Source organism: Toxorhynchites rutilus, chromosome 1, assembly GCF_029784135.1.
Source record: "Toxorhynchites rutilus septentrionalis strain SRP chromosome 1, ASM2978413v1, whole genome shotgun sequence".
In the NCBI taxonomy this organism is placed as follows: domain Eukaryota; kingdom Metazoa; phylum Arthropoda; class Insecta; order Diptera; family Culicidae; genus Toxorhynchites; species Toxorhynchites rutilus.
In genome coordinates, this window is record NC_073744.1 from 196,690,107 (window position 1) to 196,704,885 (window position 14,779).

At 39.9% G+C, this 14,779-nt stretch overlaps 1 protein-coding gene and 1 long non-coding RNA gene across 4 annotated transcripts in view; one reads left to right on the top strand and one right to left on the bottom strand.

Moving 5' to 3' along the window:
* Positions 1-14,779, bottom strand: part of LOC129762184 (uncharacterized) — a 132,958-nt gene that overhangs the window by 24,566 nt on the left and 93,613 nt on the right. The gene's annotated exons all lie outside the window — the stretch shown is intronic.
* The window catches only part of LOC129762170 (uncharacterized), a 147,422-nt gene continuing 135,437 nt past the window's right edge, over positions 2,795-14,779 (top strand). Inside the window, exons 1-4 of one of the 3 annotated variants that reach the window (XR_008740561.1) lie at positions 2,795-2,930; positions 11,984-12,492; positions 12,555-13,624; positions 13,682-14,737. Coding sequence is in view for 1 of the 3 variants with exons in the window: in XM_055760181.1 (XP_055616156.1) it covers positions 2,910-2,930 (21 nt within the window). In the remaining 2 variants the exon portion in view is untranslated. Of the gene's footprint in view, positions 2,931-10,294; positions 12,493-12,554; positions 13,625-13,681; positions 14,738-14,779 lie in introns of those variants that run through there. The other 2 variants (XR_008740560.1, XM_055760181.1) reach the window with 2 other exon arrangements.

Here is a 14,779-nt window from a genome sequence, read left to right on the forward strand (position 1 = left end):
TTGTTTCCATCGATTTATGTAGGGGGTAAGAAAATGTCCACGCTTGTCTACGAAGGGGCAGGGGGGTTAGGGAGGTGGTTATAGATAATGCAGGGTGGTCACCCATTCGGGAAAAGCGGAAAATACGGGAATAAGTTGGGAATCAACATCCATCGAGAGAAATGCGGGAAAAAGTCACAGGAGGGTTGTGTCCAAGACACGACCGCATAGTTGACGTGGGATTCCGTTAGGCTATCTGTTGATTTTGGACATGTTTGAAGAATTACATCGTTAAACTCTTTGATAACGATTTGGTGGCCCTGAAAAAGGCCATTTTGTTTGGTTATTGGTAATTGTTTGTTCACTCCACCAGTATTTACCGAGTGATGTTTACAGAAGGATGGTAAACAGTCGTTGGATGGACGTATCAGATTAAAAATACCGAAGTGGAACGAGATATGATGAAAACCGCCCTCTGTAATCCTAGACGAGATGCCTCCTGTGTTATGTATGGATGAAATAAAGAAAATAAAAATCACCAATGTTATATAGTATAATTACCAATACCGAACACAATTATCAATTTCTCTCATCAGTGAAAACAAGTTACTTTAATATAGAGAAAACATATTTGAAATGGAAAAGGTAAATTTCTTTTAAAATTTTTACTTTCTGTGTGTTTATTCAACTCAATGCGGATTTTAATTGGACTAACAACAACTAATACTAAATGTAGAGCATATAGGAAATCACTTTTTCTAATATTTCTTCACTTTTCAATTTTTCTCGCCATATAAACTTTCCTTGGGCGAAAATGAACACAACAAAACAGACAGCTTGAACCAAACGACCCGTTCTCGAGCGGGAACACACCTTGGTTTTTATTAATCAAAATTGAAATAAATCGTTTCATATTTCAAATCATTTTTAACACAATTTTACACTTACACTTGTGCTAAATTTTTCACAATACACGATCGGTCATTGATATGAAATTTCACGAAGCAACCAACATTAAAGTTCCAAATTTAAATTTTATTTGCTAGAATTAATCGTATCACTCACCTTACTCGCAATATAAAAATTCCCCGACTTTTATATATTTGTAATGCCGATTTCCCCCGGGCACCTTGGTTTTGATATTTCTGTTAGGGAATACATTTCGGTTGGAACGAAAGCTCCCCCTACTTTCATGTATCTACAATGCCGGTTTCCCCCAGGCAGCATGGTTTTGATGTCTCTATTAGGGACTCGCCCCATGTGTCGTCAATTCGACCAATCAGAAGTGGGTATTTCCGTTAGGATTAGGTTAGGTTGAGATTTTTCAATTGTTCGGTAGTTAGTTTCATGACATATTATTTTATTCAATATAAAAAATTGTTATGAAGTACCGAAATCGATTGACGCAAAAATTTCATCAATCCATCATGAAATGACTGAGCAAAAAGCGTTTGAAATTGGACAATTTTCACGATGTGCTCGATCTTCGATTTTCAATTTGTGTTTGTTTGTTGTCCAGTGGTATTTTCCGCGCTCTAAAATGTTTCTGAATGTGGTTTGTGGCGCGTTAAAACGTCGCGCGAGATGCAACAACCTTTTTTTTTTTTTTTTCCTTTTCGATACGAAACGTTTCCGCTTGTGTTTTAGTTTTAGACGAATGAAGTATTCAGCACCCTAATTGTGAAAAAAGTAATTACAATTGATGACCAGACATAAACCTCCACGAAGTTGCTCTAACATCCAAACATAGTAGATATTTGAATACTATTTCTGATATAAGAAGAAATTAAAGAAAAAATTAAACATTTTAGCTCGTGACATGTTCTGTTTTTTTTTCATAATGCGAAAAATATTTTTTGGAAATATGTAATTAGTTTCTATACATCCTCTTTCAACGTTGTTTGTTGGCACATTCGATTTTGTACCATTTGAGTAACTGACTGGTATGCCTGATATGTGAACTTCCTATCTTCCTAGCTACTAATACAATCGAAAGTTTAACACAGCCAAAACCCGTGAATCTTCCCTTCTATTCGTCCAAATACCCATGCGAATACAAAAGTGACTGGGTTACTATATCTAGAGAATAATCTGTATTTATACAGAGTTTTCAGACTATTTGAAACCAAGAATCTGTAGATACAGATTACAGATTTTTTTTTGGTTTTCATACAGATTTACAGATTTTTCAAAATAACGATCCAATTCTAGTTATGGCTTGGTCTCAGTAATACTGTTTCCTAACTCACCAATTTTATTCATATGGCATTCGAATCAGTCTGAATGAGAGTCATTTTGGCATTCATATGTAGCGTGTAGTACTGCTTTCTCATGTTCAATCTAAAGCGAAAAATACAAAAGTCAGCGTCATCGGCTAGCTTTACTGCTTATCTTTTTCCTATTAAAGCACAGTGAATGCGATTTTTTACGTGGATACAATCAACATCGTCAAAACTATGCCAATCAATGATACTAATGCTGAGATTACACTTCAAAATTGGACTTATAAATTTGATACAGATTTCGGTACAGATTTTCTGATGAAAAACTCAGATAAAAAGATTTTTTGAGACCAAAACACAGATTTTATTATGGCAACTCTGGTTACCAACCCACGGACTCAACATTGTAATTAAAACAACGCATGAATACCACGATCATAAATTTAAATTCCTGTAGTGAATAAAATTAGAAATCATCAAGTCTTGTCACAGTTAGGAACAACGGACAGGAAAATATTTTGATCATCCCTACGCAGTGTGAAATATCGGTTCAAATGTAAACAACCCAGAACGCTAGGATCGGTGTATTTAGCAACGCAGTGACGTAATCAGCTGTCGTCATTCCATCAATTTATATCTGTTTGTTTCCCGTTCATTTTACAACATTTACAAGATCAAAAGTGAATTTTCGATAAGACAGTATGACTGATGAGAAGGAAGTTTGCGAAGGTAATTACGCGATAGTTTGTATTTACGTATCTTTTATTTTGTATACATGTTTTGTTTACATATGTCTAGCTGTTATTTGAGAAAGTTTGCTCAAGGTCTGCATCAAATGAGGTAGTGATAAACTTAATCTGTAGCTGTATTGAAATGAACAGCTGATGTCTCGTGTAAACTATTACGAGTAGTTTATTATAACCCGAAATACAGTGACGCAAACTCGAAATCGTACACCACATTGCAGATCTATTTTTCCTTCGTTTGAATGACGGAAACAAGCTTTTGGAACATTCTATTTAGATGAAGTCATAGTGTCATATGAGAATGAAAAGGTTTGCTATCTGTTTTCAGAATAATGGTTTCAATTTATCTAAAAATGGTGAATATATGTGCTAATGTATGAAAATTGACTCAAACTCATATTCGTACGGTGGTTGAAATTTTAACTCGTTTTCGAAGGCGTTGATCAATTTCAGAATTCCATCTTCAGTATGGTAACTCTTGTTCATTGCAACTGTCTAACTGTTTTTTAGCTGTTATCTACGAGTTTTTTAGTGTATTCGGAAGGAACACTCATCCATTCATTCATCAAGTGGTATTTAAAATCGTTATATTTTTAGAAATTTGATGGTTTCTCCCAGGTCCTACCCAGATAGCTCCCATTGTTGTTTTTTCACTGGGATTGATGTCGGGAGATTGTGGAAGTGTATCAATAACTTTTGAGCAATTGTAATGTAGCCATGTGTGAACATTATGTGCCGAAAAATGGATTTTTTTCTAGAATCCCAAGCGCGAAAAATAATGGCTGTCACCTGATGAAGCCAGCCCTTCCACTGCAAAGTCAAAATGTTTCGGCCGGAAAACGGTGCTCTATGTGTGGTGGGACCAGGAAAGTATGGTGTGTTTGAGGTTTTCCTGAAAATAATGTGTTTTTTCATCGAAAAACCCGTACAATTACAACTCACATACCTGGAGGTTATTCTACTATGTTTGGACAATTAAGAAGCTTTTATTTTAATCGACATGTTGATAACATGGGAATTTAGTGTGTATTCGCATTAATGGCATTGAGCTTTGTGTCCCGTATTTAGAACCGAAAATGATTTTGAAAAAAAGTTATTAATAAAAATTAACTTTTGCATATCAGACATGTATAGAGTAACGCTTTTGACGTAGAATTACACCTTTCATTAAGGGTGCCAAATCAGAAAACAGGTCACGTTTTTATGAAATAAAGTTAATGTTAATAACTGTTTTTGCCGCGAACGGATCTAGACGATTTATATACCAAACAAATCGGAAATTCCCTAAGATTTGTTTTTAATGCTATTTATTACAATCCCCTGATGTGTAAACGGTGTAAATTGATGCAAACTAGAAGCATTTCCATTTTCCCATACATTTGTTGTGCTCATTTGTGAGCTTCCCTACCCATGTCGTCAATAACGAGCTACTTATCGGCGATCAACGAAGGGGAATGATTTAAAGTCACCTTGAACAAAGGAGAGAAGAAGAAGAAGAACGAAGGGCAAACTTCCAGTATCGTTCTCGATACGAATCAATGAACATCGCTTGTTCTTCCTTGTTTTGCGTCATCACATGTCTTCGTTTCGGATTGAGCTGTGGACCCGAACAAATTACTTACTCACAGATGTCTCTGGCATTGCAATCATTACATCAAACTGACGCCATTCCATTAAGGTTCTGAGCTACACAATTGTGTGGGGAATCATCAAACTAGGCTATCATTGGCTCAACAAGAAAAAAATTGTTCAGGAATTTTGTGTGTGATTTGGTTTCGCGTGACAGTAGCAAAACTATCTTCACCAAGGATGACAGTTAAGCTAATCGAGACCGGAAATATTAATAGAAAAGGCTTCTGTTGAGAAGAGCGAAATGATATAAGTGTGTGTGTTTGTAAAATAACATCTGAAACTATCAACACATTAAAGACCGCTCACGAGCTTTCTCGTGTTTCGCGCTCCGTCTGTTACGAATAGATCACGAAATAAACCGTGTTTTCTACACTTGGTGATTAAATCCTTGGTCTGCCAAGAATCTAACAAGGCCTACCGGTGGCTCGCCTTCGTTTCATTCACACCGAAAGAAACGATCTCATTCGTGGAATCCGAACAAATGAAGCGTTTTTGCAAGTTTGCCCCCAAAACGTGCGGTCCCAGGCGTATGTCTTTTAGATTTCTTCTCAGTCCTTGATATGTTAACAGGCGGCTTGAACAGTGAAAAAATCATAAGTGAATATTATGTCTAGTAATTGTTTGGACGAGAGATTGGTCAACCTTTTTCATTTCATCCCCGAGTTATATGCAATTGCATCCATACGGTTTCTTAGTGGATGCCGATCCAACAATTTTTATTTATCTCGCTTAGCGTAAATCGTTCGATTGCCATTTTGAAGATTGCCCTTTGGTCTCTGAACCACATTGTTAAAGCCGCCCAGCAACATTAAATCGTATGAATATCCATAATTGGAGGCGATATACATACATCTAAGACACATTTAGATGATATATGATGCATATAACTGGCATATACACGTGAAAGTGAAGGCAATATTCGTAAATGCCATATTTTATACGCACATAAGGCCGTGTATAACGGTATACGATGCTTTTCACACTGATGAGATTTGACCCGACAATGCTATATAAAATTAATGAAATCTATATATTTAAAATTCTCGTGTCACGATGTTCGTGGTCGAACTCCTCCGAAACGGCTCGACCGATTTTCATGAAATTATGCACTGAAAACTTGGTAGGCATGAGAATAGGACGTAAACTATATATGATACTACTAGGGTACCGATTACCATATGTTTTATACCGATTAGGGTAGTCTCATGCAAAAAAAGAATCTAAATAATCTAAAATAATCTAAATAAATCTTTTTTTTTTATAAATTTGGCATAAAAGTACATATAACCTCAAAGGTTTACCTCCATTGTCTATTTTTAATCGCGATTTCGGTATTTTGGTATATATTATATCCAAATAATCGACCCGTAGATTGTTTTTCAAAGAGAACGAATGTCATCCGACCTTGAAACGCAATGCGTATAGACGTCATTGAGCTTCGTGTTCCATTTCTGTGAAGCGTAAATTGTTATGAATTTTCGAGTGAAATAAACACGCTTTTAAAACAAAAAATTTGAATGAACTATGGCTTTATTATGTGTTCTGTGTAACAGAATAACACATTCTTTACAGGTAGGGAACATATCGGACGAAAAAAGTCTCTGATAATTATTTTATATTCTGGATAATATTTTGACTGAAATGCAAGGAGATTTATAGCAAAATTATTGAGTTAGGGTCAAGGCTATGTCTACTAAGTATTCAAACAACATCGAATAAACATTTTCATTCAAATTTCAACAACTTAAATTGCTTTCGGGTCTGCTAATGACGAAATATGGGTGATTGTTCGATATTGTTACCACAAACATAGCCTTTTTTTATAGCCTTGCATGGCAGATGGAAGCTGTACAATGCATTTTCTTAAATTTTTCACCAACGACACGACCACAAGCCTAGATGGATGTCCAATATATCAAAGAATAAAAACTGATAATGACGGACAATCATTCATAAAAATTAATAACGCAGACATTGACATGGAAAACCGTTCAGTAGTGCCATATTCGCCTCAGCTGAGCAAAACATTCGATGAAGTGCAACAAATTTGCAACAACGAAATTTATTCCTTTTGACGTAGGACTACGTCTTTCATTTCTATACCGGGGTGTAAAATCAAAGTTTCGAAAACGAAAGCGTTACGCCGAAGACCGAGATTTTGAGTGTTAATAGCTCCTAAACAACTGAACGAAATGGTATGATAAACACTTCATTCGAAAGATAAAATGTCTACGCGTTATATACTTGTTACTTTCTGATCCAAAAACTTGTTTCAATAGTCTTAAATTTGCTTTCAAAATTGGCTATTGAAATCACCAATCGGTATATAAGCGAGCGCCGCTCGGAAATCCACTCAGTTCTAATTGAACAGCGATTGGAGCATGTTGTCACTGTTGTGGTGAAGCTCTTCATTTATCATGAAAGCGCGGATGAACGGTGTCACCAAGAGCCTGTTTGTGCACCCTAGGCCAGAAGGGAATCTATCAGGAGGAGAGTGATGCTACAAACGGTTCCCGGGAAGATCTCGAAGCAGCCGCTACACACACACACATACACGCACGGAATTCTTTCCGTTTGGATCGAGAAAGATCCGGAAAATAATCTGCCAGTTCCTCTAGGAATTTAGAAATACATTCATGTGAAAGAGTTTATTTGAATGTTTTCTATCCATGTAACACTGTGACCAAATATGTTTCAATCAAGTGCTATTAACAGATGGTTATCGAGTTAGCATTAACCACTGGTGGGCTTCCAGTATCGAGGAAAATGTGGAAATATCTAATCGTTACTGAAAATAATCTGCCAGTTCCTCTGGGAATTTAAAATTACATTCATATGAAAGAGTTTATTTTAATGTTTTCTATCCATGTAACACTGTGACCAAATACATTAGGTTTTGTGATTTTTCAATCAATCGCAATCAACAGGATAGCTTCTGAAGATTATTCTTCCCCATCAGTAGGATATTTCCGTATCCAATATTGGATGCATAAAACCTTGTGCCTCCAACGTAACGCTCTCGTTTTCGAAGTTCTCCAAATATTCATTCATTCAGAATGAATTCAGATTCAACTTCATACAAATGATCTCTAAATCGACGATAGTCCTACGTTACCCTTGCGGTTATACCATAGATATAACCCACTTCCTGTTTTTTCAATTTAAATTTAACGTTCAAGAGAACAAACATGTCAGATTCGTGAATGAAGTACATCGGGAATGGAATACAAGGAATGTTTTGTGTTTTTTTTAAATTTTTGTCATCGACTTGGCGCTCTATACCTCGGTATGTCAAATACAAGTATGAAAGAAAGCGTAACGAACGTTTCAATTATGTGTCGATCTTTAAAACATTTAAGCACACTTACAATACATTAGTTATTTTGACGTAGGACTACGTCTAACCGGAAGATATAGGGGGTGAAATGGAAATCTAGGCACTGAACAAGTAGGAAAAAATGCAAGATTTGGAACGCTTATAATTCGAGCATTTCTCAATAGATCGCAAAGGTTTTTGCATCAATTGATAGGAAATATATCTACGCATCTATCATAACGAATAAAATTTCATTTTTCTTGAGATAAATAATTGAATAATTGTGAAATATCAAGCATTGTCAAAATGCACTATGTGCCCATTTTTGATTGGTCCATTTTGTGCTCCTCAAATCGTACCGGCCAAAACGGGCAACCAGAGCAGCAGCGAAATAGAATGAAGCACGATTGGAAAGGAAAAAGAAAAAAATGAACGAAACATTGGTCGCAGTCTCACACATCCGTAATTCTCGAGCCAGCCAGTCAGCATAAAAATCCCCGCTCCGCTGCCGTAACGATCATTCTCATTCAAACCGTACACCACATCGGTTCGCATCAAAACACTTCAACAAACCAACCCAAGCAGCCATGTCTGGACATGGCAAAGGAGGAAAAGTGAAGGGAAAGGCAAAATCCCGCTCGAACCGTGTTGATGTGGAGTTCCCCGCAAGGGTAGCTAGGCCGAGCGCGTTAGTACCAGTGCACCAGTCCACCTAGCCGGCGTTATATAGTTTCGGCCGCCGAAGTGATCGAGTTAGCTGGCAAAGCTGCTCGCGGCGATAAGAAAACCCGCATTCGGAACAGAACACATTCGGTTCGGTGGACATCAAGACAACAGGCAGTTGCAGCGAGTGGCGAGTGGCAAACGCAATCGCAAAACGGCATCAGGTAGCAGAAGAAATGTTTGTTCTTTATACAAACTGCTTTGGTGGCATATCCAGAACAAGGCGGCTTCGAGGGCGTTCGAAATGGTTTTTTTCAAAACCACGAGTACTAAGTTTTCTAAATTGGAACCATTCAATAAAACAATGCGCTTTTCAGGGCCATTAAACCTTCCAAAAAAGAGTTTAGGAAATACAGTTCAATGCTTTCTAAAACATTATCCAAAATAATAATAAAACATAAATTGATTTTTTCATAATTTGTTTGCCAGGATCTGATGAGTATGTGAATTTGGCAGTTGTTCTGAGCTTATTAACTATCAATAAGCTCAGGGACTTTCCTGATTATTCAATTTTCACCAATTCTTAAATTGTTTTCAGGTTGAAAGTACAGTAATTTACAATTAGTTCGACATTTAGCTAATTGGACGGACATGTAATGCGACTTATTTAGTTGGACATTTTTGTAAACATAGAGATCCAAATTATGACCCCACATTGAAAGTCGACACTGTACCACTGTCATCGCAAATGTTTAATTACAGGTTAAAATCGCCTCCAATGCGACACTGAGTGGCGCTTCGGCACGTCGCATTGAATGTAATTTACTGTACAACATGTCACAAAGCTGGATGGGAAGAAATTTTCCAACTGTGAAAGCTGTGGCGAGTGGCAACAAATCGCTAAACAGGAAGGTTTAGCCGAACAAGATGGGGATATCGAGTGATAACAAAACAATAAACTCTTTACATTGAAGATAATTTTGTGATCCTGAAAAGGACCCTTTTTAGCCTGCATGTGAATCCAACGAGCGAACGAATCGTAATGAATGTATTTTTTTTTGCCATCGCTCCATTTTAACGCTCATTCATTCGTCTCGTTGGACTCGTCCCTCTGGCTGAGTCTGCCGATTTGTCTCTATCCTGTGAGTGTGTACCGCTAGAGTATAAAACACGCGGACCCCAAAAAAATATCTTATTTTCTTTCAAACCGTAAACCCGTGTGGTTGTACGGCATCGGCATCGTGGACGTAACAAAGGAGGACAAGTTAAGGGAAAGGCAAAGTCTCACTCGAACCGTGCAGGTCTCCAGTTCCCTGTTGGTCGCATTCACTGATTGCTCCGCAAGGGTAACTAGGCCGAACGGATTGGTGCCGGAGCACCAGTATACCTAACAGCGATTATAGAGTTTCGGCCGTCGGAGTGCTCGAGTTGGCTTGCAAAGCTGCTCACGACAATCAGAAACCCCGCATCAAGAACAGAGCAGCTTCGGTTCGGCGCTCATCAAGGCAACAATTAGTTTCAGTGAGTGGCAAAGTGTTTCTCCGGCACGTCGCATTAAATGTAATTTACTGAACAACATGTCACAAGCTGGATGGGAAGAAATTTTCCAACTGTGAAAGCTGTGGCGAGTGGCAAACGCAATAGCTAAACAGGAAGGTTTAACCGAACAAGATGGGAATATCGAGTGATAACAAAAACACAACACCAAAGGTTCTTTTCAGAACCATCAACATATTCATAAAGAGTAAACAGTGAACTAATCCATTTTTCAGGTAGATAGGTAGATATTCACGTAGGAGATGAAAATGAAACAATATATTTAAAATATATATTTAACAAAAGCTGCCCCCTTGGTATAGTCCTACGTCACTCCGGTTATGTCCCCGACATTACCCACCCGTCTTTTTTATTTTACAATCAACATATTCACTACAAATAATTTTTATGGCAGAACAACGTTTGCCGGGTCAGCTAGTGTACATATATAATACTGCATATCGCGATACTAGGATGATCGTTGTACCGATATACGACTTAATCCATCAATGATATAGAATACAGTGTTTTTGCATTTTATACGATTTCGGATACACATGATGCATCCTTTGATTGATAGTTTATACGATTGTAATTTGACGTGCACCCGTGGCCGAGTGGTTAGCGTCTCACGATTCCCGTTCTGGCCGGAGGATTTTTCGTCAAGGAAATTTCCTTCGACTTGCACTGCGGTCACGTGTTTTCTAGAGCTTGCCCCTCAGAATACATACAAGGTGTGTTATTTGGCTTAAGAAATCTCAACTAAGCATTAATAAATGACGCTAATTAATTCATAGGTTGAGATGGCAAAAGTTCCACAGGGAACGTTAACGCCATTCAAGAAGAAGAAGAAGAACGATTTTCATTTGATACGACTTTAAATACGACCTTGCATGTGCAAAATTTATTCGATTTAATGTTTGCTGGGCGGCTCTCAGTACCATTGATAACTCGCTTTCGGGAGTCCAGGATCAGGTTCAACTTGTCACAATAATTCCGTTACGGTGCGTGGCTATTGGACTAATGAGATGTCTGTTAAACAAGTTCAATAGTCTGCAATACGATATGTGGACTGAGTAACAAACAGCACAGTTTGAATCGGCATTCTATTTTCAAATCAATTCTAATTATTTATTTTTTGCTTTTGATTGCTTTTGCGATATTCATTCAAGAAAAACTACATCAACATGACACCGTTCAGTTTATCATTATGCAGCGCTTCATTCTTTTTTCTCCGAAGTGACCGACTCTGTTGCTGTTTTGTTCCCTTTCCTATGAACTCTATCCTCGCCCACAGTCATAACAAACAACAATCTCAATCTCAATTAGATCTGGACCAAAAGCGCAGCGTAAAAGAAAAAAAGAAACACAAACACCGCCGTCAATCTTCTCGTTCATTGATAACGACATTTCTCCCACAACGAAGAATGGAAAAAAAATATGTGTTAAAATAGTCACGCTGCACACGATCGGCTATTGACAACGCGCTCATTCTGCATAACTTCCCCTCGTTTCGCTTATCACATGACGCGGGGTACATCCAAATATGGCGTAACTTTCATCAAATCATTCAAAGTCCGGCCATAATGAGGAATCTCGGTTGTGCCTCGTGACATTATGGGGTTAGTGCACTTCCGGGCTGGTTTCATGGCGTAATTTACGGCTAGCTTACGGAGGGAGAAAGTGCATTCCACTAGAATGGGAAATCGACGCAATTCGTTCTCAGTTGACCCAGTCCCGTGCGAACGCATAGAGCGTTGAACGTTGCGTGTAGTGTTCGAATTGTTCTCTTATCTTCTTTCGTTTTGTTCTTTTGGGGTGTGCTCTGACTGTGTGTATTTCGATGGCCCGCCCTCGTCCTCACAACCCGCGATCACGCGCTCGAGAAGAGGGTCACGTGTGTCAGCCGATTCACACCATCAGAGATCTGTTGGAATTTGAGAAGGAACCGGTCAGCTGGCGCAATTTGGTGCTACCGATCACACCGCGATCGCGATCGCGCTATCTCGGCGAGCGCTATCAGGAGATCGATTTTGACGCGGGGGTTACCGATTTCGTGGAGGATCGTCGGCGACCGCAGGTGCTGGTGTGTCATGATTTCAAGGGAAACTATCTCACGGATAAGTATGTCAACGGAACGACGGGGGAGAAATGGGTGGACTACCGGTTCTACAATTGGGCCGCCGTGGATGTGTTCTGCTACTTCAGCCATAACTTTGTGACCATTCCAACGCTGCAGTGGCTCAACTGTGCCCACAAGAACGGGGTCAAAGTGATCGGGACGTTCATCATCGAGGGGGCTAACATGGGTCTGCTGAAGGATATTCTGCAGTCGGAGGAGTTTCTGCAGAAGGTGGCGGATGCGCTGGTGACGGTGGCGAAGATTTGTCAATTTCAGGTGATTTTAGGAGTTCTACCTTTTTTTGTGAACGACTTCAGCGAAACAGCGTTCCATTTCAGGGTTGGCTGCTGAACATAGAGTGCACACTCGACGAGGACAAAGTAGCGATGCTGAGGGACTTTGTGACTTACCTAACGAAGAAATGTCATGAGCAGATCCCTGGCAGCATGGTCATCTGGTACGACGCCATCACGGAAAAGGGTCTGCTCAGCTGGCAGAATGAACTGAACAACCAAAATCGAGCTTTTTTCGCCGCTTGCGATGGCATCTTTCTGAATTACACTTGGACCCGCCAGCACCTGGAACGAAGCGAGAGCTTCATCCGCAATCATTACCCCGAACGGAAGCTGGACGTTTATGTCGGAATCGATGTGTTCGGTCGAGGGCAGAAAGCTAAGATGGACACCTACCACACGTTGGCCACAGTGATGGAATTTAAGTTCTCGGTGGCGATTTTCGCCCCCGGTTGGACATTTGAATCGCTCGAGGAATCCATGCGTAGAGATCAACTCGATCAGGATGGGTCCAACATCCGATTCCTCAAGCTGAACGATCGCTTCTGGAATCTACTGTGGCGATACTTCTTCGTGAGGGGACCTCAGCAACTGCCATTCTATACTTCCTTCTGTCTCGGCTCGGGAAAGATTCGTAACCGACTGGGAAAACGTCAGACTGAATCGTGGTTTAACTTGTCCCGGCAGGGATTTCAACCGAGCATTCCATACACGCCACCGCGGGAGTACGAGAGGGACAGCGTGGGACCGGTGTATTGGACGCACAGTTTTGACACCGCCCTGGACGGAGGGTCCTGTTTGAGGGTAGAAGAAGTGCACCCGAACAGTCGTTTGTTTGCGTCCGATTTTGACTGCGGTTCGGATTTGATCGTGGCTTATGCCTTCAAGCGGAGTGACAGAACCAGTGCGGATCTGAATTTACTGTTGAAGGTGTATGATATTCGATCTCACAGCTCGCTGAAGGTGGTCTGTGGCGACGAGGATTGTCACTTGAGCGATCGGAGGAACGAGATGAAGGCGATCCCACTGGACAGCGAGGACTGTCGAACGTTGCTTGGGATGAAGGCCCAGTTGAAGCTGCCGGCCATGAGTAGCATTAATGGGTGGGAAATAAGGTTAGTGCATTGATATGGTGTACTTGAATCAAGTTCTCATTTTCTGCTCTTTCGCAGATACTATTATCTCTCGATCGAGGCCATCAGCCATGGCCCGACGGCGATCGTGGACATTGGCGTCGAGCTGAGGAAAGATTACCCGAAGGACTACGCATTGCTCGGGGCCATTTCCCTGCAGGCGGGCTACCCCGCGAGCCGTGTTCGCATCAGGAAGCGAACGCTCGTTTCGTTCGATCTCTGACAGTGGGTCGTTTGCTAACGGATGGGTGGTGGGAAAATTCAGAATAATTATACGTAAAACACGAAAAATTTATATTAAGGGTGCTCATACACTGTTTGACCGAAGCCAAATATTTGACTCTTTTTGACAGATAAAATTTGGTCAACGTGTACTGATCAAATATATTCTACACAAAACACGACAAGCAAATATTCGATTATTGGATGCCTAAAATATTTTTTCAGTCTGTTCTTCGAACCTGTTGGTACATGGTTAGGTTACCTTGGATATTTCAGTTGATTTTTTCCATGTTCGGTGTTTGATATTGTTTACTACTGTTTAAAATTGAAGAGTGGCAAACAAAATAGTGTTTGTACAAATATCAAATCAAACCTTATCTGTCAAAAAATATCAAATATTTGAACTCCGGGCAAACAGTGTACGGCCACCTTAAGAGTATAGGACACGTTTTAACTCTTTCCCGTACAACATCGAGCCTCACTCGAGGTGTCTTGCATAACATAGGGCGCTAGAACGCTCAGCAGAGTAGTGAGATCACTTGATGTGTGACGTATTAAATAATACGGGAAGAGATTAATCTTTATTCGGTCTTAGTTGTTGTATAGTTAGTTTCTCTTTGGCTCTAGAATAAACTGACAGTTACAGTAAAGGATAGAATAAAGGTAAATGATTAGCTAGGTAGAACTTTTGATGACGTCAACAGTATATGTCCAGCGATGAGCATATGCGCACTGGGTGCAGTAATCTTCTTCTGCTGACCGGTTCTAGGGCAACAGTTGTCGCATATTCTCGCGCACGGCACTAACGAGCACAGAGGCCAACCAGATGCTCCAGGAAGGTCAACCGCATTACTCTCCGTGCGCTAAACACAGGTTTGTTCTCTGTTAATGTTGTTTTTTTTATTCTGATGCCAT